The 25,255-nt window shown below is 37.4% G+C and overlaps 1 protein-coding gene across 1 annotated transcript in view; it reads right to left on the bottom strand.

Annotated features, from left to right (window-relative positions):
* ZFHX4 (zinc finger homeobox 4) overlaps positions 1–25,255 on the bottom strand; it is a 151,299-nt gene that overhangs the window by 4,235 nt on the left and 121,809 nt on the right. Inside the window, exons 5-10 of the mRNA XM_042869839.1 lie at positions 23,023–23,139; positions 16,003–16,136; positions 15,655–15,855; positions 12,888–13,005; positions 7,341–12,737; positions 1–16 (exon numbers count right to left, since the gene is read on the bottom strand). The exon at positions 1–16 is cut by the window's left edge and continues 4,235 nt beyond it. Coding sequence (XP_042725773.1) covers positions 1–16; positions 7,341–12,737; positions 12,888–13,005; positions 15,655–15,855; positions 16,003–16,136; positions 23,023–23,139 — 5,983 coding nt within the window. The remainder of the gene's footprint in view (positions 17–7,340; positions 12,738–12,887; positions 13,006–15,654; positions 15,856–16,002; positions 16,137–23,022; positions 23,140–25,255) is intronic.

Below are 25,255 nucleotides of genomic sequence, written 5' to 3'. Positions count from 1 at the left end.
CCAGGAGATGTTAAAGCTGAAAACAACAAAAATACAGCTGTCATCAATGCACAAGGGAAAATATATCTTGTAACATTCAGCATTTCTCAAGCATTCTGGAATTACCCATGGCATGAATAAACAACACTTTTAAAAGGCTTTTAGTGCATTTCTGTGAATTTTCCAGTCTTAAATTCATAATATACAATCTACAGCAAAAGCAACAGTTTTTACTCACATTATAATCCTGACTGTACTAGAATGGGGGTCATGCACAAATCTCTCCCTATAGAAAAGTCCCACAAAAGGCAGTGGAGGTCAAAGTAGTTCCACTGGCTGGATCATATTCATACCTGTACAAATAACACTCTCCAGTTTCTGTTCATTTTCCTCTGCAGCCTCAATAGTAGGTTATTAGAAAAGAAGCATTAAACACAGTAAGAGAGCTTCCTTCTAATTGATACGTTGAGAGATCTCTACTACGTTGTTCATTTTAACTAATTTTTATCATGCCTCTGGGATGATATAACCCACACATCCTTCACCTAAGAAACCTGATAATTATGGTACTCACTTCAAGTAATTAGCTCTCAAATAAAAAGGAATTTTAATCCAAATTGCTGGGCGAAAATGCAATAATAATAAAGAAATAAAGATGTTTAGATAAGTAAATATCAACAGGAAACAACCATTCAAAAATCCAAGAAAACAAGCAATCAGATCAGTGCTATTAATTACTGGGACACCACACAGCTTACATTTTCATTTTTCAGAGTATGAACAGAGCTCATCTTTACAGTGACAATCAGGTCAGTGCTGTATTTGCTGGGAAATAAGCGGAATAGCACTAAAATGCATTGACACAGGAATGCTGCTATTCTCAGTTTCCTTGAAATATGCAGGCAAGGTGTCCTCCACCTCATTAGAGAAAGCAACCTAAAGATGGACTGGTTCTGACTGGAGAGTGCATATACACAAGAAGCATGTCTCATATATTAATTGAAGAAATTTTCTCTCTGTTTCAAGTACCCAATATAGTGCAGTGACTGGTAACAGTCTATTAAAAAGCAACTTCTGTGAAATGCATAGTTGGTCAGAAAATTAAATGATGGCACAGGGTATAAAGGCAACTAACTTCAAAAGGCTATACTTTACACTTTGCATCATTTTTTCAGGCAAGTAAGTTTGCTAGAGAAAAGAGCACACAAAATGTGTGATGTACACAGAACTGTACAAGTGAAGCAATACCAGGAACAGCGTACGAGTGCACAGATAAGAGAACAATAAATGCAGGTTCTGTAATGGTGGTTAGAAGGATATTAGCTACTAGAAAGCACTAATGGAGTGAACAAGAATGACACTTAAATCATCAATATCCAGGTGCTTAGCACTGCTTAGGAATAAAGCAATTAGGAGTCAAAGGGAATAATTATCAGATTTAACAAAGAGACCATTTAATGTTTGTCACCATGTCATTACTCCTATTTGATGGTAGGGGAACATTAAGGAGTTAAAATGCATTGTGAGCATGGATTAGATAGCATAGTGAAACGAGTCACAACAGTTATAATTAAAAAGTGGGTAATTGTCACAGTTACTGCACAATGACACAGAAGATGCTATTGCTTGCCCCTATCCTTTCAATAGGAAGTAACAGGCAATTGTGCACGGATTCTGAAGAAAATATTTCAAGTGATAAATACTGCAGATGAAAAATTCATGAATGATGCAATCAGTATGAACTGCTGCCCCAGCTTTTTCATTTTGGGGGGGCTGTCAGCTACATCAGATTTTTCTGATTTCTTTCTCTTCTTACTCTCTTCAACCCTTACACATCATGTTGTCTTCATTATCCTCATCTTGATGATGTCCACAGCAGGCAAGATCTATTACATTTTGCAGCTATTATTTGGAATTTGGTTGAAATGTTTAGAATGCAGGCTGTAGTAGTAGAGTGAAATCTACCTATTTTACTGAAGGGAAAATGTGGAGCTGAGGTTTCTAAAATCAAAAGAAGAAAACTTAGTGAAACAAATGCTACATTTCCAGACTTGAGAGATTTAAAATCAAAAATTCACTGATAATGAAGAAGCACTCTAGTTCTGGTAACTCTTTTAAGTGGCTCCCAAAGAGGAAAGATTTTTCTTTTCCTTAGAGGAATTAGAGGACTAAAGATATAGAAATGAAAGAGCTACCAGTGGGCCAAAAGCAAACAGAGAACAGAATTTAGTGTCCTGATAATGTGGAAAGTAATTGCTGTTGAATCAAGCTGCTCTCAGGACAAGATTTTAAAAACTACTAAGTAAATTTTACCCAGTGATGATGCGTGCATTCTTGAAAAAAGCTGCTGTGAATGTTCAAAGGATCTCAGGCTTAAGTGATATGCAAAAAAAAATATGGTAATGGGCGATGACATAGAACAAGTATTAATAGCTAGAGGCAAAATTATGCACTAGTTTTCTACAATGTAACACGAAATTAAGAAGAAAATAAAGTGTAAATTTCGAGAACAGATAAAAACAGCAGGTGAATTCCCTTATCTACAGTCATCTAGAAAACAAGAAAGAACTTCAAGAACATAATCAAGCCAGAACTAAAATTCTGTATGAATTAGAATTCCACTAAATAACTCCATATTAGGAAGTATATTGAGTTGAATATAGCTATAATGCCCACAAGATAATACAAACGTGTTATCTAGAAAAATATATCCCACAGGTGAGAAGATTCTTAGACATATGATACTACAACCACACAATAATTCTCACATTGCAAGACACTTGTTTTAGAACAAAGTTCTGAATTAAGTTTAAAGTTGATGGGTCCTTTCATTCAGAAATGAAGAAATTAATCTTATTTTAATGAGTGCAGTAAACTTTGCAAATAGAAGCCCAGTCTGAGCATTAAACAAAAGAGACAAAATGAAATGTATGAATATTTCCCTCACGATTTAGGATTATTTTTCCATTACAAACCTTTTGTAAAAACAAATATTGCATTTTAAAAAGACTAGTATTTTGAAAAAGTCAGTTGTATTCAGTTTTTTGGAAACCCATAAACAACGTTGGATGCAAGAATATTGAAGTGAAATCCTTCATAATACAAGTGAAACTAAGCAGGCTCATTTATTTGTCTATCATGATAGAAGAGAAATGCAGGAGAGAATTTTAAATTTTATATTTATTATTATAGTTTCAATATTTCCTTATCTTAGCAAACTGCAAATATGTTTTTTAGAAGTGAGGTTCTTACTAATTTTTACATTTGCCCTTTAAACAAACATGAAGAGATTGGGTGGGGTTTGCCAAAGGAAATGCCAATACCATAAAAATCAATGCAAACTGGTAAATATTTAAACATAGGAAGTCTCAGTGAGCGTTCTTCCAAAGTGCATTTTCAGGATTGGGCCAAAATGCAGAAATGACACATGAATGACAAATGAAGAAACTGCAGTAAATTTCACAAGAAGTAGGCTTGAAGAATTTGATAGTGAGTCATAAGGGAGTTAGCTTCAACAAAATCCTTCATGTAGAGGATGACGCAGAGCAATTGTCCTGCTAACTGAGAATATTCACAGTGCTGGCAAAATCATAGCCAAAAACAAGTTTTCTAGGAACTAAACAAGTCCTATTTAAACAACTCTTAGCATCAAATATGAATGTGACTCATCAACCAAAGCAGTCTAGGTGAGAAAATAGAAATGGGTTAATTAGTTGCAGGAAATACTAGTGTTGAGCCCATACTGGAGAACTTCTATTGCTTACTTTTAAAATGAATGATTAAAATAATCTGTTTTTTTCCATTCACTGTGACTGCTCCATTTTGTATCATTAGGGAATAGAGATTTATACATTCAAGTATTTGCCAAGGATCCAACGCGGGATGTAAGGGTTATTTAGCGTATAGCAGAAGAAAAAAAAAAACAAAAAAAAAAAAACAAAAAAAACAAGACTGTACAAGCTGAATTACACAGTGGGCCTTGCCCACAATGGGCTAATTAACCTTAGGAAGATGCAAGATGAAAGAGGCTAAAAATCCATCTCAATTGGCAGTGCGCTGTATATGCTATGATACTAATGATTTATGTTTATCGCAAAGAAGAGATAATTTGTGAAAATTGGAAAATAAGGAAAGTGAGTTACTTTGGATCAGTAGGCCTGTCTACCTGGCATTTTGCTTTTATATTATTAACAGAAAAATACATAGATTCTGAGGCTGAATTAATTCCAGTAGGTTAAACAGTACCAGGGAATATACTCTAAAGATTTAACTCAGTTATTTGTAAAGATAAACAGTGAGAATGGTCACATGAATAGTTTTGGCCAAGGCCAAGTAATGTTCTCAAAAACAGCTCTTCGAAACAACTGAAAGGCCACCATGGTTGTGCAGCCATTCACCAGCAGCACTTTGCACATGGACTCACTTCCTGTTATTGAGAGTAAGAGAATGTAATAATATGTTCCCAATCAAATTTATTTTAGCATTTTAGACAAAGCCCATTTTAGCTGAAGGCTGACCTAAACAAATCTACAAAGGCTGCTCTGAATGTAATGCCTCCCATTTTATCATGTTGGCCCACAACTTCAGAGCTGGGTGTAGGTTTTATAGCAGTAGAGTCTGAACCTTCCTGACAATATTCTGTTAAATTTAGTTGCTGTGTGATAAATGGCAGCAGAGGAGCAGTCTGACACGGAAGTATGCATGAAGCAAACATGTGTCATTGAACTCCCCCATGCAAAAAAATGGTATCCATTGGCATTCATCGCTTGCTGAATGCCATGGAGACCAAACAGTGGAAATGAGCACAGTGAAGTGGTGGGTGTTGCATATCAGCAATGGAGACAGCAACATGAAGAACAAGCCACATTCTGGACAGCATGCATAGCTGTCACCACACAAAATGAAGAGCACTTCAATCAGCTCATCCATGCGAATCAGCAGATTAGACTAGGGAACTGTTTATGGAGCTGAGTATTGGCTTCAATGTCTTGGAAACAATGGTGGAAACACTGGAATATCACAAAGTTCGCCACATATGGGTCCCATAATTGCTAACATATGAACAGAAAGAACACCATATGCAAGTTTTGTAGGGGTTAATGAACCAATTCAAGGCAAAAGGTGACAGTTTCCTGGATCACATCATTACTCATGATTAAATGTGATATCACCACCACAAGCCAGAGTCAAAACAACAGGCCATGAAGTGGTGATATATGAATTCCCACTGAAGAAAAAAAATCAAGACAGCCCTCAGTGAGTAGAGTGATGTGTACTGTCATTTCAGATAGGAAACAAATGATCTTTCTGGATTTCCTGGAACCCAAACTGACCATCAACTCTGAATGTTACTTTATGACGCTAAGCTGAAAGCTTGAACTTCCAGAGACAGGCTGGAGAAGACAATCTTCTTCTTGCAGCCCATAACCGGGAGCCATACCAGTTTGAAGACCATAGAGCACATTGTCATTCTAGACTGGACTGTCCAACCACACTGTATAGTCCAAATTCGGCACCTTCTGATTTCTATCTGTTTAAGCTGATGAAAGATGGACTATATGGGCAATGTCTTTTCCTAGAAATGATATCATCATAGCAGTATGAAACAGTAAGGCACCTCTGCCAGTGCAGATTTTTATGAGCACAGCATGCAGGCTTTTGCTCATCACTGTTGAAATGCATAGCTAATGCTAATGACTATGTTGAAGAATAGTGTTTTGCAGCTGAGAATTTGCTCTATCAAATAACACTATTGTGTTCTTTTTATCTGTAGAAGTTTCCATGGAAATAAGTAGGAGGCATTACTTTCAGAGTGATATATGCATTTAGCAAAGTTATATGGAGAAACCATATCTATAATTTTAATGAACAACAACCAGCCATTTTTGGACCTGGACACTGTATGCCATTAAGAAGGAAATACAACAACTTTATATTTCCTTTATATGCACTCTCTGTGCCAATAAATATTTTACCAAAGCCAGAGGGCAGTCAGCCAGAAACTCCATTGTGGAATCCATTCTGATCCAATGAAGAGAAAAGTGAGATACTTTGACCACTACTTAGTGAAATAATAACATCGTCATCATTAATCAAAGCAGAGATGGGTAGCAGAAAAAACATTGCTATAGTCTTAGTGTGCCTAACAACACTAGCGATTAAGCCCCTACCTCATTTGCCAAAGTTAGTTGTTTCGTAAAAAAAAATTAGAGATTACTAGCAAGTTGAATTACTTGATAAAATGAGGTGAAGTGTCTTAACCAACTCTCTACCTCTGCTGTCCATGTATTTGATATAAATGTGTAGAGTTTGAGGATCAATTAGAGAACTTCAGTCTGCAACGCTGCACTCACAGTGAACTCTGTAAAATCAGAGCCTACTACAAATAAAATAATAAGTTCATCCTTTGAGGACTAAACAAATCATTCTACAGAAATCTTGATTCTCTAACTTCTATTACATTTATTTTAAGAGGAAGTACTTTCCAATGTGAGCAAAAACCAGCCAGCAGAGTTATGTGCTCAGTTTAAAAGCACAAATTCAAGCAAAGTGGTATATGTCCGCAATGTCTTTAACAACTAGGAGTAGAAGATATTCAAAAACTCCTGAAATTTGGATCATATTGAAACTACCATTAGTAATCACCTTCAACAGAAAACTTATCTATTCTAATTATTCAGAAATATATTACAGGGTTTGGGGCAGAGTTTTTTAGTGTTTATTGTGAATTAACAGATTACACTGTCTTAAGGGGTGGACTAAATGCCTGATGAAACACTACAGTGGAATTGACTATTTTGTACTTCATGAGATGTTATTTAAAATATGTGCATTCAAAGATTTTACAGACAAAATTCTAACCTACATTTTGCCTACAGTAATATTATTCAGAAAAACAACAACAATATTCAAATGAAAAATCTCCAATAACAATGCTATTGCTATATTTTTGATGTTACAGAAGCCTAATATGGGCTCAAAGACATTTCTGTTATTTAGATTTCAATTAAACCTATATATTCTGATTAGGGGAAGTCAGACATATAGCCCAGTTTGCAGTGACAGCCTTGTATGGTGCTACATTCATCTCATTGCAATATTTTTAAGCTACTCACAGAATCATCACAGAGTGGAAGGGATCTCTAAAGTTTATCTAGTCTAACCCCTTCTCAAGCAAGGCCACCTAGAGCAGGTTGCTCAGTCCATGTCCAGGTGACTTTTGATGGTCTCCAAGGAGACCTCACAATCTCTCTGGGCAATCTGTTCCAGTGCTCCATCACCCAATAACGTGAATGCACAATATAATGTTTTAGAAGGGAATGTTGACTATACAAAATGACTAAACAAGTTTATAGACTTACTGTTCGAACTTTGTGAAAATCCAGGTAAGGAGGATGGACCATTCATTCCAGGTAGAAGAACAGGAGGAAGCCCAGGAAGTCCTGGATAAGCTGCTGGCAAACTGATGCCATGAAGAGAACTGCTGTCCATCATGCCCGGCTGCTGTACTGTTAATCCTAGCACATCAGTAGCCTTTTTTATGCGATCCAATTCTTGCTGCGCCATCAGCTGTCTAACTGTTGTAGGAGCTAAATAATCTTTCTCCCGATCTAGCTGACTTCCCACAGTTTCTCTCACTTTTGTAATATGTTGTTTGGAAAAGATATGATCTCTTATGGACAAACGTGCAGAATATTTTACACCACATAGAGAGCATTCTGGCTTTGTCCCATCAGGCCCAGTCTGATTTATCATGAATGGCTTCCCTATGTTAATTTTGAATTTCTTTTCTTTTGCCCGTGCGTTCTGAAACCAGACTTGGACTACACGTTTGGGCAGACCAATCTCATTCCCTAACATTTCACATTCTTGCATTGTTGGAGTCCGGTAGTCACTAAAGCAAGCTTTGAGAACTTTAAGCTGAAGGTTACTCATTTGTGTTCGGAAACGTTTGTGGCCTGGCCGATCACTGTTTTTGGATTTAAAGGGATTGCTAGCTCCAAAGGGATTAGGTGAACTTGGATCAGCTATGCTTGAAGTTTCACTGCGGTCGGCATTATCATCAGGGTCATCAGTAATGTAGTAACTTTGGTCATGATCACCATCTTTTTCACTGAAATGTATTGAGGGGCTTGTAAGGGAAAAGAGAAATTTATCATCAGTATTCTCGTTGGTAGGTGTAGTTGCAGCTTTTGTTAGCGCATCATTCACAAGTGTTTTTGGCTCTTTGGGAGGTGATGCAGGCTTTGCATCCCCTGAATTGCCAGTCGTGCTCTCCATTTCATTGTTCCCCTCATCTCCTGTTGTGGCATCACTAATTGCTGTATTAATTGATGAAGTCTCATCAAAGTCAGTCTTGTTTTGATCATATGCAGTGTCAGCAGGAGGAGCATTCAAATTTTCTATATCCTCGCTAGACTCTGCTTTAAAAGAAGAAGGACTTAAGAGATTTTTTGGTGACATTTCTGCAGTTTTGCTAATGGGCGTTGATACAGTGGAGGCTAATTCATTTTCACTTGATAGTTCCGTTTTTGCTAATGACAATGATGGGTAATCAAAAAATATGTATTTTTGCGGACTATCTCCTCCATCTTCAGTTGATATCAAAGGACTTGGAGGCAAACTATAACCTGCCTGTTTCCCTTCATTCCAATGTCGAGAGCGAATGTGACTTTCTAAAGCTGATTTTGCTTTAAACAGAGCTCGACAAAAAGGACACCTTTTATGGGACTGGGCTGGACCAACAGCACGGAACTGTCCTTTTCTTTCTCGGGCTCTTGTGTTTTGAAACCAGACTTGTACAACTCTCTTTTTAAGTCCCACTTCACGTGCAATGTGATCTAGCATCTTCCTGGTGGGGTTGGAATCTAACAGGTACTTTTCATAGAGTATTTCCAGCTGCTCTGGAGTAATTGTAGTTCTTAGACGCTTATCACGATGTTGATCTTCTCCGCTGTTTCCTCCCTCTTTCTCACTACAGTTATTATCTTCTTTATCATCCAGCTTTCGTTTCATGGAACCAGAAACTGTAGCAGGGTGTGCTGCATGTGATGAGCCAGTCTGTGGTGGCATCTGAGCAAGAGAACTATTAAGTAACTGTCCAGTCATCAAAGGATTATTGGGGTCAAATATCATATAGGGCATATCCATTGGTCTCTCTAGAAACTGTGAGTGAATAAATTGATTTTGGGCTGCTAGGAAATGCATGTGCTGGTGCTCTTGCCAAAGTTCTAGAGTTGGAAAGGCAACTGTACACTGATCACATTGGTACTGTAATAACTGAGGAGGTAGACTGTTCTGTAGAGGAGCCATTGAAATTGGTAAAGGACTGGAAGGAACAGGTGTAGTCTGTGATGCAGAAGGTGGTCTCCCTATTATTTGTGATTGTTTCTGTTGCTGTGGTTGAGAAGCAGAGGGCTGAGGATCAGAAGGGGTTACTGGAGCAGATTGTACTGGTTTGGTACTTTGGGAAGATGTATCAGTTTGCTTAGAGATGGTTTCATTTGGTTTTGGTTTTTCAGTCGACTCTGGTTTAGGAGAAGCCTTCTCAGCCTCTGGTTTGGGGGATGGAATCAAAGGAGTACTAGAACCAGAGCCAGAGCTTGCTGCCGTGACTGCCAGGTTTTTTGATGCATCATTTTGGCCAGAAACGGTGCAGTTCTTATATACTGTTTGATCTGAGGCATCCATGGAATCTTCAGTTTGGCTTTCATCTTGAGCATCATCATCTTCATCTTTATAACACTGCTTTTTCTGGTGCGTAATCAAATCAAAGATCCTGGGGAAAACCACACTGCACTTTTTGCACTGATACTGCATGTTACTAGTTCGAATGTAGCGTTCATTCGTCAATTCCCTTTTCTCATTGTCCTTAGTTTCAGCTTGATTTTCGTAACTTTTGCGAGCTTTCTGCCTTGCATTTTGGAACCATACAACAATAACTCGAGTAGGTAGGTTAAGAACAGTTGAAAGTTGTTCAATTTCATCATCCTTTGGATAAGCATTTGTATCAAAGAAGTCTTGGAGGACACGAAGCTGGTAATCAGTAAACCGTGTTCTAGATGACCTCTTGCTAAAAGATGCATCAGACTTGTAAGGTTCGACAGCTGAAGGCTGAGGATCTATTCTGATATCTTCCAACACTGTTATGGGAGGGTTGCTGAAGTTATATGGAGAATCTTTATTTCTCTGTCGTTCTTTAAACAGTGTATTACGAAACCAGTGCTTGATAACTTTCTGTGAAAGACCAGACTTCTCAGCCATTTCTTGGATCTGTTCTTCACTTGGAGAATTGTTAATATCAAAATAAGCCCGCAATATTTTTAACTGATCATCTGTGATTCGTGTACGTGGACGCTTGAACTGAGAGTGGCGCAGGAAATTAGGATCTAATCCCAGCTGCTGCTGACAAAGCTGGGTAAGATCTGCAGACAGAGTATCCATTGGTGGTAACTGGAGAGCAAGTTGAGGAGGCAGTGCAGGATGCTGCACTGGCTGCATCATAATTGGAGGGAAGAGTGGGAGATCAAGTGAAACGGGAAGCTGGACTTGAGGTGGGGCAGATGGTGGTGGTGGTGGTGGAGGAGGTGGTGGTGGAGGAGGAGGAGGTGGTGGTGGTGTCGGTGGTGGAGCTTGCAAAGGAGTGGGAGTTGTGTTCTGAATTTTTCCAGCCCCAGCTGAAGAAGGCTGAGAAGGAGTTGGAGGAGGAGGAGGTGGTGGTGGTGGCGGAGGTGGTGGTGGTGGTGGAGGGGTTTCTGGAGAGGATGGAGAAATTGGATAAAGCTTGTCATATGCCTCCCTGTACTGTCGAGCAAACTTTTCTAATGCCCCATATGGAAAAAACTGTCCATGCACATGTTCTTGATGACTCTTCAGAATAAGAATGTTGGAAAAGAGCTTACTGCAGGTTCCACATTCTAGTTTGTCTGTATTATCACCTTCACCAGTCTTGCTTTTTTTCTGCACTTTTTGTCTGTTCTCATTGTATTGGATAACTAGCTCAAAACCAAAGTTCTCCAATAAAGCCTTGGCTGCATTCCCCCTTGCTCCAGAAGCTATTCTGGGTGGTGGGATGGCTGGTTCGGAGGATTTTGGTTTCTTCATATCTTTGTTTTCTTTTAGTCCTTCACTCTCAGTAGTAAATTCTTGCTTTGGCTTCTCTTGTTTCTCAGAAATCTCTTCAGACTCCTTATATGGTGGCATATCCTTTATCAACTGGCAGTCTGTGCTTACTAAGCTAGTTTGCTCTGCTTTCATCAGCTTGCTGCTTTGCTGCTGCTGTTTTTGGGACTGAAGTTGGGGTTGGGTGGATTGATATTGTTGTGCTTGTTGCTGCAGTATCTGTAGCTGTGTTTGACCAACATGGTGCTGGGTTTGTATCTGCTGCTTCAAATCTTCCAGCAACGATCCGGTCATACCAGCCATTCCAGGCATACCAAATGTGGCAGAACCAGGCAAACCCAGGTCTGGGCTTAAGCTAAATTCTGTCCCAGGTATATAAAATGGGAAAAGGAATTGAGGTTGCTGGAACTGTAGGAGTGCTTCAGGTGTCATTGGAAAGTGAGGCAAAAAAGCTGGGTTTAGAAATTGGGGTTGAAAGAATGCAGCTTGCTGTTGCAGTTCATGCTGTAGTTGCATTTGAAGTTGTGCTGGTGACTGGGGTGGGTGATGTGTAGGTTGAGCAGAAATTAATTCAGAAGCTTGTTTTTTATTTAATTCTTTGGCATCTAAATGTGGTTCTTTGCTGTTAACTGCTGGCAAATTCATAGAATCTAGTATTCCTTGGCTGGGGCTATTAACATTCCCTGCTACACTATTTCCGCTACTTATATTACCACTTGGTTCTAATTTTGCAGCCCTTGCCTTTGTCTGATGAAGCACAGATCTCATGTGGATTTCCAATGTAGAACTTTGGCTATATGCAACATTACAAATGCTGCATTTGTAGGGTTTGTTGTCAGTGTTGCTGTTGGTTTCTTGAGGGACAGGACTTGATGCTTCCTGCAAAACCTTTTTGAGTTTATGTAGATGGGAGACTGAGTTATAGTGGACCAGGAGAATGTTCTTTTGAGTGAAAGACTCTTTACATACTGTACATTTATATGGGCGAGATGGATCTAGAAATTTTTCCATAGTAAAATTTGGCCCTTTTCTAAAAGGTAAGGTTCGCTTTGGTTCTGAGCCCATATCATCTGGAATAGAGCTACTATCACTTCCTACAGGGCTTGCTTTACCTTCCTGGTCCATCTCATAATCTCTTTCTATTTCCTGCTCTAGTGCATGATCATCTTGTCCCATACTTTCACCTTCTGCCCAGAGTTCACCATTAACAGGTAAAGATGCACACAGCTGCTGAAGTTCAGCTTCATTGAGTTCAGGGTGACCTGCTTCCAAGTGTTTTTTTAAAGCCTGGAATGTACGGAAGCTACGTTGGCAAAGGCTACACATGGTAGCTGCCCGAATAGCATGATACTGGGAATGTATCTGAAGCTTCTGCATAGTCTTAAAAGCCAAGCTACAATGGTTACAGCGGTACTTATAGACATGGCGGTCAGAAACAGAGAGCTGTTGCTTCTTCTGCTGTTCATTTAGCTGATCTGGCATTGAATCTGTGGTCTTTATATCTTTACTGCCACTCTTATTCCAATCTGGCGTTTCAGTAGATTCTTTAGGTGGCTTCTGCTCCTCACTCTTAATTTCCATTCCAGGTTTTGATTCATCAATCCCAGGCGTATTTTTCTCATCCACAGGACTTTCACCTAGTTAAAGAAAGTTAAATGTGTTTTACACAAGTAAAAGAGAATAACACATAGTATTAGCATTTTTTTCATCAGAAATCAAGAGTGGCACATAGTATGCTTTATGTTGGCCTGGTAAAGAATAGCAATCCATACTTTTTTCTTGTATACCTGAATATTTCCCAGATCCCTCAGCTGTAATGGTTGCAGGTGTGTCACGTTCAGATTTCTCTGAGGCAGCTGCCGGCAATAGCATACTATTGGGCATCATGACATCTGGTACAGGAACCTTGGAAAACCAAGAATACAGTATTATTACAGGAAAGGTCACAAAGCAACATGAAATTATAATTGAAAAGACCATCACATCTCAAAGATTGCCAAGATTAAACAAAGGCCTTGGTTCAGTCCTTGATAATGGCTCCTGATAGACCATAAAATCGGAGAACTGTCTGTCCTTTGGAAGAGGATAAACTCAAAAGAATCCACAATAAAGTGATGCCACAGAAGCACATACATTCAATATTTTACTGGGGTTAATGTCACTACAAAGAAGGTTGGTTGGGTTTACAATGGGAATTTTCCTTGGACTTCCTCCACAGATAGAGACTGTGCTGAGATACAGTCAGCAGCCAATTCTTGACTAAGGGTAATCACACTTTACCTTACCTGAATAGCTTTTTAAACAAATGAAAGAAAATTATAAGATGATTTCCAAACAGAAGGAGCAACTTAGTGCCATTTAAAATATGGGTTTTCTCTTTCCTTTGTTCTAAATTCCCCATGTAATATCTTCTTCAGTCTACTTTACGCATCACTTTATGTTTGAATATAGACAGAAATCTTTGAAAGACGTGATATTATAGATGTCTGATAGTTCTCAGTACAGTTAAACTGACATGATCATTTGTTTGATGCTTCATGTTTTTCTTTTATTCAGATTTAGTGACTTTGATTTTGTTTGGGCAGAAGGGACTTCTATAAAAAAATGACCTAGTTAACTGTAAATGTGCCAGAGATGAACATTTTGCTCTAAATGGTATTTATTTTGTCAGAGTTCAGATATGGACAGAAAACAGTAGTTTTATCAACTAGGAAAATTTAAATGATGTTGATCATGTTTTGCAAGTAGACTTTTTTCTCTGACAAAAAAAAAAAATAATAATAATAGTAAGGGACAAGTCAGTAGGTGAGAAAAGACTACAGCACATACAGAGAATAGGACAGATTTCAAAGTTGTCCCATTATCAGCATAGAGGGAATCAAGAAAAACTCAAGAATAAAGATAGTAATCCTCAACATCAAAGAATCATAGACTTGTTTGAGTTTAAAGGGACCCTTAAAGGTCAGCTGATCCCACACCTCTGCAATGAACAGGACTCCTACAGCTAGATTAGCTTGCTCAGACCCCTGTCCAGCTTGACCCCTTGAGTGTCTCCAGAGATGGGGCATCCACCACCTCTCTGGTCAACCTATTCCAGTGCCTCACAATCCTTATCATAAAAAACAAACAGACAAACAAACAAACTTCCACCTGATAATGAACGTAAATCTTTCCTCTTTAAGTTTAAAACCATTTTCCCTTGTTCTATCGCATCAGTCACATCAGCCCCTGCTAAAGATTCTGTCATCTTCTTTCTTGTAGCCCTCCTTTAGACACTGAAAGACTGCTGTCAGGTTTCCCCAGAGCCTTTTCTTCTCCAAAATATGGTGGTTTTTTCATATTTGCTCTGTCTCCAAAAAGGGCCTGTAAATGTTAAATTTCTACAGTATTCTCCTTGGGCCAAAAGTACATAGTTTGGCAGAATTACACTAAGTAGAAAACTGAGGAAAAGAAGAAAGAGAACTTCAAAGTGTTTTTGTTGATTTCCAATTCAGCACTGCGCATCAGCACCTGGCACAAGCATCTCCATTAAAGATCTCCATTAAAGATTCAATTCTTTCTTCTTTTTTGCCATTTTTGGTTAGGTGGCTGGCCTACCACTGCAATGTTATAAATGAATGAGTTGTCTGTGATTACAGAAATAAATGTTTAAGGATCCCTGAGATTCCCAAGAATGTATCCTGGTAAAAAAAGGTAAGACAACTATTCACTAGAGTGTCTTGGGAAGTCTATTTTCTATTTGAAAATACAATGTAATAATAATAAAAAAAACCCTAGACTTGACTGTGTTTTTACTGACACTGGTTTACATAGTGTTGAGACATTCTTTTTCTAAAAAATTTATTATTTTGATGTGGTCCATGACATTTCTCAGTGAAGAACAGGATTTCCCAGGTGAAATTTGACAAAATTTGTTTTCTGAACTCTGCCAAACGTGGGTAATCTATTTCAAATCTATGCCTGATCCAGGGTAGGTACTTGAAAACAGGTATTCTTTATCCAGAAGAACTGCCCTGGCTTTTTCACACTCATATTTTTTCACAAAAAAAATCTGAAGACTTTATTACACAGAGGCAGAAAGTAAAAAATGGGGACATAGTGAAAAATGCGACCCTTGTGTTTTCCAATTAGTACTACTATTGATATTTTATGGTGAAATTCAAATAATATAATGAAAGTAGCACTGTTATACACAGGAATACATGTATATTTTGGCACTACATTTTACAGGAAAGTCCTCAGTTTTTTTACAAATTCGAGTCCTAAGACCTGGATAGTGTTAGATTAAATTTACTGGTGTACGCTCAGAGGAACTTGCTTATTCCAAGGTAAAGTCAATGAGGTACTGTAGGTTTTCAGCATCTTTGAAATCCACTACCAGTCCCTTGGAGAATTCCCAAGGGACATCAGTCAACAGACAACCTGGCAACAGAAACTGAGAATCCTGATCTGTTCCCCATCTCTGGCTACCAAAATGCTATATCACAACACATTCATTGCCAAGAGGCCAGAATACATTTCTGTAATGTGCACTTCAGTATTTGGATCACTTACAGTCATGAGCAGCTTCTCCACACAGTCAGGTGACACACTGTGCAAATGGGTCAAATGAAGCTGGAGATGCATTTTGTTGCTGAGGACATCCTGACAGAGGGGGCAGCAGATAACAGGTTGCATTGAATGCTGTGACAGGACATGCATCTGGATACGATTTGGGTCCCTACTATTGTAGTTACAATAAGGACACTGATAGAACTGAAAAACATCAAATTAAGATGCAGGATATTAGTCAATGTGCTTTAATAACTTTCTGATATTGCTGTTTTAACAGCACGTCATCTCTTTTTTATTCTCATTTGAAAGAATTCTAGAATACAATTAAATTCTTACATTTTCCTTTACCTGCTCATGACAAAATTTATTGTCCTCTGGAGGCTTTGATTTTTTAGCTGCACCATCCTCTTCTTTTGCCAGAAGAAGTTGTTGTGCCCCTACAACAGTGTTCACTTTTGGTTCCTTCTCTGGTGTGACTATTCCTGTTCCAAAAACAATTTTTAAGAACACATTTTAAACTTGAAAATACTCTGTTTTACAAAGAAGCTGTGATTCCAAAAGTCTGTGTTGTCTTTGAGGGTATTTTTTTTTTTTTTTTTATGTTCTGAGAAAAAATACATATACTTGAGAAAACCAACTCTGATAAGTATAAAAACGAAAACACTTTTATCCTTGATGGATACTCTATAAATACATTTAAAAATGAACTGTTTTCTACTGTTTAGATAACCTTAGGTTGCCTTTAAAGATTAATCAATAAGATGCTTTCTTTAGCAGCTCAGTGTGAATTTGTGTGTTACATCAAAACAAATCAGCTTTTGCTTAAAAATCTTATTTTCCAAAATAATTAATTTGCTGATGTTTAATTGCACTCTCTCTTTCCTAAATTGTCTGAGCAATATGATTATTGTGGTGTTTTGATAATTCCTGCCTACTTACAATTCTGAAGCTAAATATAGTGAGGCTTTAAAAGAAATACTGTGGAGAATAGGATTTCAGAGCTAACTTAATATTAATTATATACAAAGATCAGTCATTTGGGATTGCCTTAGATGTTTACACTGTGAATTTTTATAGTCTGGCATTTGTGATCAAAACCAGAATATAATTGTTTTCTATAGACAGTTTTACTATTAAGTATTAAATACTATATTTAATATTATGCCTACTCTAGCTGTGTAATGCAGCCCAGTCTTGCACACATCAAAGAAAAGAGTGCAATTCTAATTTCCCAGTCCATCAGAAAATTCTTTCCAGCGTCAATTTGCCAGATAATCTCTTCTGCTAGGCTGGATATTACAAGAGCATTGGGTAGGCATGTCACATACATTTCACGACAAACACAAAACCTCATTTACCAACCATTCCAATCTCATCATAGTGCAGCATCATCTGACCTTTTTTCTGCTGTTTATTATGAGTATTTCTAATTTTAACTTTCAATTTTCACCATCTTCCAGTCAATTTGCAACTAAATTATTTCCAGGGTGAGGACACTATCACTGGACACTGGGTGCAAATACATCTTGAAATGCAATGAAGCTAAACCATTGATTGCTATCAGACTCAACGTAAATATATAGTCCAGGGGTAATCTGATTGTATGCTGTGCATGAAGATTTATCTTGATTTTTTTCAATCCACATAAGGTTCATATAAATGAACAAATTGCACCTCGTTGCACAATAACCTAGGATTAATTTAAAAATAAGGTCATGGATGTTTTGACAACAAAGTAAACATGAACAAAGAAAATATTTCTATTTTTCTGTAGGCAAAATCAGTATCTTTGTTATTATTATATCAATTATGTAGATTTTGTGCAACATTTGATATTAAAAGAGCAACATTAAAGAAAAGTAAAATAAGAAAACTTTCAAGGTAAAATAAGAAAGTTTTCAAGGTAAATACCAAGTCCTCATGGTAAAATAATGAACAATTGAGAACTGAATCACACAGAGACATGTTCTGAAGGGCATTTAGGAAAAAAAAAAAAAACAACATAAACATATTTTATGACTTATACATTAAAGCTGATTTCCCCACACATTGTTTCTCATTCCTAAGTTGGTAATTATTTCTTATGGTGTAATTTAGACCAGTATGTTCTCACTCAAACTGCAGTTTATTCCTGCCATATTTTCCTACTTTAATTATCAGTTTATCAGCATTGATTTAATATCTGGACACGCTGCTTTCTGGAGCCCCCCTGAATTTTTACACTCTGAGAATATTCCTGGAGGCCTCATTATATTATATTATATTATATTATATTATATTATATTATATTATATTATATTATATTATATCATATTATATTATATTATTATATTATATTATATTATATTATATTATATTATATGATATTATATTATTTGCTGATAGCTCAGCAAAGAGATGTACCTCCAACCTGAAGCACTGGTGAAGCTTAAAGGTAAAATCTACATGCTATAGCAACAAAAGATACCACTTCATTACTCAGTTTGGTTTATAATAATTCAGTTCTCACTGGCCTAGCCACATTTACTTGGCAACACATCATTACTATTTAAATGTCTTTACTGTAAGAATTATAGAAAGTAAAAAAGTGACATACTATATTAATGGAGAAAGGCTGCTTCTCAGACTTTAGAAGGATAGGTTCAAATTATTAACCTCTCTTCATTTCCAACTGTCAAAAATGTCTAACAGTTGACTACTGTTTCTTACCTCTATCATACGCCACTTTTAAAATGCTTCTTTAAAAAGACAAATGGGGCAGAATCTCAGCTGGTGTAAAGTGACACAGTCATACAGGATGCTGAATTTAAAAAGCAAAGTAAAACAATTCTGCTTTCTTTTCCCCTCTACACACCAGATTGTTTTTGACATTTTGTTACAGAACTTGGGATCCAAATTCTGCTCAAAAATCCATTTGTGACAATGCATTTAGCAGTGTTTTTGGCATCGGTATGCAACTGCTAATGAAATTGAGCTTGGAGTACACTGTGTGCCTCGGTACACAAAAGGTTAATATTATACATCATCTTCCACCAGAGGATAGGATGACTTGATTACTTTAAAGGGACAATAATCATGAAACACATTGTTCTTGTTTCAATAAAAACAAGTATTTTTTTGGTTAAATTCTCTTTTGTTGTTAATATAATAAAACTATGGAGTCATCAAACACTGTGCTGGGGTCAATAAATGCATATAAAAGCACAGCTATTTATTATGATTGCCATGATATTTATATAAATTGTGGAAATTTACAGAGGCTTTGTTGTTTTCCTTGTTGATGTTGCTCTGGATTCAGTCAAGCCGAAGCCCTGTTACTTTCTACTGAACCCAAGTTACATCTGGACAATAGAACAGTAACTGACAGGTTTGAAGAAAAAGGGGCTGATTCCTCAACCTGGGGTGAAGCCACTTGCCCCTTTGCATGGAGTGGATTGAATCCCCCAAAGCAGAGCAGCACTTTATGCCTGGTCCTCTCTTGTCACAAGTGTAACTGCAAAAGAAAAGGTTTGGACTCCCTGTGCAAGCAAATGGTCCAGCTTGTAAAACTTAGCTCCTTTTCTTCCTGTATCAACTTTTCATTTTCTGTATTGGATTTAGTGTTTTATGGAGCTTCCTGCAGAGAGGCTGAATAAAGTTATGGCCTTACAGATAGGGTATTGAAGGAGGAGAGGAGAGGAGAGAAAATGTTACGGTCCTGAGCTTGTGGAGCTTTGTTTTCATAGCTGAGTGTTCCACTGGCATGCTCTTCTTAATATGCAGCTGGAGGAAGAGACTAAATCTGTTGTTGTTCATGCTTTAAATACAAATTTTCTATTTTTGAGAAACATTTGTGTTTTTTCTTAATTGTGAAATACAAATTTAATGCATTTTATAACGCAGAACACACAGTGTTGTTTTAGATGAGTAACATACTTTCAATACAGTTAGCTGAAAAGCCAACATTAGTTCAAAATAAGTACCACAAAGCAGACTAGTTAATGATTAAATGTCAGTTACAGAATTAGTTAACTTGTCTAATATTGCTAATACAAAAATGACATATTCCACTACAATTCAGATGCCATCATGTTTCTAGCATGTTTGAAACCCCAAAACAAAAATATAAACTTTTGTGACTGATAAAGCGGAGAATGCTAAAGAAAGAAACTCCTCAAAAACCTACAATCAAAATACTGTCTTGTTATTTATGAATCCATGTATTTGATAAAGATTGCATAATTTAAGATTTCTGACACATCAGATTATGTTATTCAACTTCAAAATAATTCTAAAATTATAATTACTGGTATTCTTTCTAATTAGAGGAAAATGAAAGGATAATTTTCACTGCAATAATGAAGGTTAATTTCCATCCTTCCTCATGTTTACTACCTTATTAAAAAGTGCTCCCCTTAGCCATGGCAAAGACATATTACATTTTCAATGCAAATGTATTAATCTGGATAAATTCCATATTAATTCTCGCACTGCATAGAGCTGTAATTTGGATTATAATTAATCTAAAGTGGCACTAGATTTAAATGACAATATAAATGAGGCATTAGTAGGCTTTTCTATTCTGAATGAATATTCAACAAATATAACTTGCCTATTGCCAAGTCTCATTTTGAAAGCTCTACTCCTTGAGATAAGGTAAGCAATACAGCACAACAGCTTACACAAACATGCTGTTACTAAATACATGTTAATCCTTCCTCGTCTAATAGATTCTATGCTAAAGAGGGGTCACACCACTTTCCTGTCTAACTTGTTAGTATTGTGATTAATTTATTGGTTTTCCTGAGATTTCTCTGGCAAGAATTGCAACACTCAATTCACGAGAAAGCCCAAATTAACATTCAATTATACATAAGCAGTTATATAGTCATTAGAAATACTTGTCAGCTGAGTGAAAATTAAGATGATGGTCTGCATGATACATACAGAGATTTAATTTAGATTATGAAAATAAAAGTTTCTAAAAGATTGAGGATTTCATTGTGCAAACTGCTTTCTCTAAAGCTCAAAGGCAAATCTTGTATTTCGGCCCCTGTTTGTATATGAATCTTAATGCAATGTTATTTTTGTAATTGCTGGCACGGGAATGCAGAACAATTATGCCAGGGTTTTTTTTGTTGTTTTTTTTTTTTTTTTCTGTAGTGCACCCAGTAGGCATCTGGATATAGGTTTGTCCTAATTAAACTTGGCCCTTATGAGCAGCTAATCCTGATGGAATTTTGAGAATTCCCCTTCAGTATTTTTTTTCTAGATTCCATCTTTTCTTTTTTTTCTCAAGTTTTCATACTATATTCTTTCTTGAACAGCTGAAAAATGGACCTAAGAAAATAAGAGGGCTGATAAACTCCCTGAATCACTTTCCAGTGTTCCATAGGACAGAGCATATGGTGAGCAACCTGAGCTCCAGATAGCTGCCACCTTTTTCTTGTTGACGGGCAGACCCTGACAAAACTGCAGGAGACTTACGTCTGCTTTAGAGTATGGGTTTACTGCACCACAGACAGCTCTTTCCAAGATAGCTAAAGGGGCATATTTGTGGGTCACTCCAAAAGTAATGCCTCCTATGCCTTTCTATGGAAACCACAACAGATGCAAAGACCACAGTAACACTATTTGATAGAGAAAATAGCTACAAAACAATATTTTCCAACATAGTCATCATCAGTAGCCATGAATTTTCATCAGTGATGAACAAGAGAGCCTGCATGCTATGCACATTAAAATCTGCACCAGTGGAACTGCTGAAACACACCACCCACCACCTCACTGTGATCAAAGCCACTGCTTGGTCTCCATAAACATTCAGCAGGCATTGAGGAATGTCAATGGCTGATTTTTTTTTCTATATGGAAGAATTCAATTGCACACTTTTGCTTCTTATGCACTTCCATGTCAAAAGCCATTTTGTCAGACTGCCTCTCTACTGCCATCTGTCACATGGCAACAAAATGTAACAGAATACTGTTGGGAAAGTTCACCCTGCACTGCCATACCACCAGTATCCACCTCTGACAACATGCGCCAACATAAGAGGTATTACTTTCAGGGCAGCCCTCGTATGTTTTAAACCACAACACAGTTTCTTGCTCAACATCATCCTTGACATCATCAGCCTTACTTTGGATTTGTGATCTCTAAAAATAAAGCAACTGAAGAGCAGTTAAGGTTCTAAACTGTGAATGAATAGTGACCTTAGCATGTCAACAAGCAAGATTAAAGGAACCTTTAATCTTTCGGTCAGTCTTCTGAATTAATCTGGCACAGAAAGGGCTATGTATATCTGCATATCTTTTTTTTTTTAATTAATGAAAAAATGTTTAGTATGTAAGAGCAAAATATAGTATGGGAGAATTTGGATATAAAGAAGATAATATAAAATTATATTTTCTCTACAACTATACATCTTTATGGAGAATACAACCTCCTTTGTATGCAGCTGTCATTGGCGTACAAGAAAAAGATATATGACTACCTGAAACTAATAGGCTTCAACCTGTTTCAGCACTTCTTCTGCTTCAATGAATCCAACATAATGTAACTAGGTATAGCGTGCAGCAAAAGTAGCCAATGTAATATTCATTGTGACCATAGATTTCCATCTCATACATAAAAAGCATGGATGAAGTCACGTATTTGCCAAATCAAACACACTAAAAGCCTTGGGTATCTGCACCAGATGCTGGCCCTGGGTTTGTTTGTGCACAAGTAAATGTCATGACATGGGGGTTTGTTTTCAAAGACAGTAGCTTTCATTACTGGGTTTTGTCTATTCCAGGAGATCAAAATTACCCAACCCATATAATCCATTCTCAATGATATTTCCTCTTTCTTAGGCCGAATCATCTGTAAACTTTTTCAATGGATTTTGTGTATTTTTTTCAAAATGCCTCAAATAAATGCCGAGGAAGAGGCCAGATTCTTGGGAGTAAGTGATCAGAGAGCAAGAACAAAAAAATAACAATAATAAAAACCCCACATTCTTTGGGTTAAAAGCGGGGCAAAACCTGATTGAAGAAAAAATTCAAGTGGTACCTAATCCTATGCTTATGAAAAATTAATATGCCATCAGAGGAATCACAAGTACAGCTAAGATTAATGAAAGGCGCTTAAAAAATTACAAGCACACAAACTGATTTGATTAAAAAATAATCTCACTGGTCGTCCTGTAATATTCTTCAACTTATCCGCATCTATCCTGTCAGATGGTTATGATTAAAAATAGGTCAATGGGAGGCTACTGATAGAAATCACATGCAAAATGCACATGCAATGAATAGTAGTGGGAATGTCCAGACAGTTTAAAATGAAAGAACATTTCATAAGTTAAAAAAAAAAAAAAAAAAGGAAGACAAAATTCTAGCATCTTACCAGAGTCTTTACTAGGTTTTTTAGCTTCAGCATTGTCTCTCTCACTTGAGTCCTTATCATCACCAACAGCCACCGATGTACTTTTAGCAGACCCATCTGTATCTTCACCTTGTTCTTCTGGGGAAAAGCATAGAAAAGATCCAACTTAGTGACCATTCAACAGCAGGTAAAAAACTCTTCGAAAGAGCTCTTCAAGCACTTAAAGAAGTTGCCAAAATGGGGAGAAGGAGATGAAGAAAATGAGAGAATGGCCCTTTAAGGAGATTGGACATTAATTAGGAATAATTGGCAATATTTCAAAATCTACCCAGAAATTCTGAACGTTTCTTTATCAGAGTATCCACTTCCCACCAGCATACCAGATTTAAAGCTTATCATTTCATATTCTTTAGCAAGCAACTACTTGTGTTAAAACGCACGCGTACGGATGCACACATATACCATGCCAGCTTGAACAAAAGCAAGCCCATGTAAAAATGTATCTTTAAGCCAAAAAAGAAAAAAGAGAAAAAAAGGGGAATTCAAATATAAATCCTATTAGTACAGCAGTATCCCGCTAATTGCAGTAAGTAAGTATTAGGTATTAGGTACTGTATTAAATATAAACCCCTGGCTTTGCAGGAGAAGTCTCAAATTTTGTCTCCAGGGGGAGCCATTCAGGATAAACGATACAACTTGGTACATGGCTTCTGAGGAAGCAGCATTACCCACACCTCACTTACGTGTTCACACCAGCTAGATTACATGGAAATCTTCACAGTAACTCAAGCCTATTTAATTATTCTGTAAATCTTAGCTATGCTGCTACTGGTGGATTAATCTGTTTATGCAGTTAGCTTCTATGCTGGGGCTGTGTAGCACTAATCCGTGAAAGGCCCACTGTTCCTTTTCATCCTGTGATCATTTGTCTCTCACTGTGCTGATGTCACATTTTAATGAATTTTTAGCAATCTGAGTAATGCCAGATAACCAGACTTGCAACTCCCCACAGCATGGCATGCTGTTTTCATTGCAGCACAAAAAAAAGAAAAAAAAAAAAGAAAAAAAAATCTTATTTCTCAGTTCAGGTAGGAATTATATAAATTAGGAGGTGAAGGTAAAATGGGATTCAAAACGCCAAGCTGCTCAATTTCATAAAATCTTTAATGACCATATAAATTAACCCTGGAAAGGCAAAAGGTCACAGACACACATTTGCATACACTCTTCTATTCACTTTTGATAAGCAGAGCTTTTATGCAGGGAACATGATACAATTAACCCTTCAGGAACCATACAAAATGCAGCTACCGACATTTTAAGTGTCAAGCATTAACTGAAAATTACACACTGCATAAAATTTTCATTGTAAATGCTATAGTGATTGAAAGGGGAAATAGTGGCCCTCTTCGCACCCCATGTTTTATTAATAACATTCTGACAGCCGAATGAAATATCCTCTGTCATATATAGCAGCTGAGCACAAAAAAAATTGCTGCTTAGTGCCTTACTTGCCAGCCATGCACTGAAACTGTACGCCCAGGCAAACAACCCTCAGATCGATGTGGTGAACCTATCTGATTCTCAAAACCTTTTGTAAATCAGGGGGAAAAAAAAAAATAAAAGGAGAGAGAGGAAAAAAAGTCCAAACAAAACAGCTGCAAATTTGGAAATCGAAAAAAAAAAAAAAAAAAATTAACCACAGATCAATGTGTTTTGCATTGACACTGAAATACAATAGTTTAGCGCTAAGCATGCATGTCCACCCTTTGGAACAATACAGGGAGAAAGACTGACCCCTCTCCTAAAAATAACTGCATACTAAAAAATTTCCATCCAAATGGATCCCCCCTTGTGCTGCTTTAGCATTCTGCCTGCTGCGACCCCGCTCCCTCCTGTGATGATAGCTAATCAAACATGGGAGCCATCCCGGCCGCAGCTGGAAGCAGGGCTGTGTTTGTCCGACTGGCAAGGGAGCACAGTTCGGGATGCTGTGAGCCTGTGATCCTGCCTGCATCGGGCTGTGTTAATGCCAAGTGAACACACATGAGGCTCGTATCCAGTGTCAGGCCCTGTGGCCTCACAGAGCCCGTGGCAAATCCCTTCTCGACTCATCCTTGGGAACGGTCGCACTGCTTCTTTTACTAGATTTACTGGCCCAGTTCCCCTGGGCTGGAAAATGAAGTGTCAAAGTGCTACTGAGTGTCCTTATCTTGAGGGGACATAAAATTGTAAGGGCTATCGTGGCACACAT

Source organism: Lagopus leucura, unplaced genomic scaffold (genome assembly GCF_019238085.1).
Source record: "Lagopus leucura isolate 7727_CA_CO unplaced genomic scaffold, USGS_WTPT01 Super-Scaffold_100002, whole genome shotgun sequence".
NCBI classification, from domain to species: Eukaryota; Metazoa; Chordata; class Aves; order Galliformes; family Phasianidae; genus Lagopus; species Lagopus leucura.
Note: the sequence above shows the minus strand (reverse complement) of the source record. Positions and strands in the feature narration are given on the sequence as shown.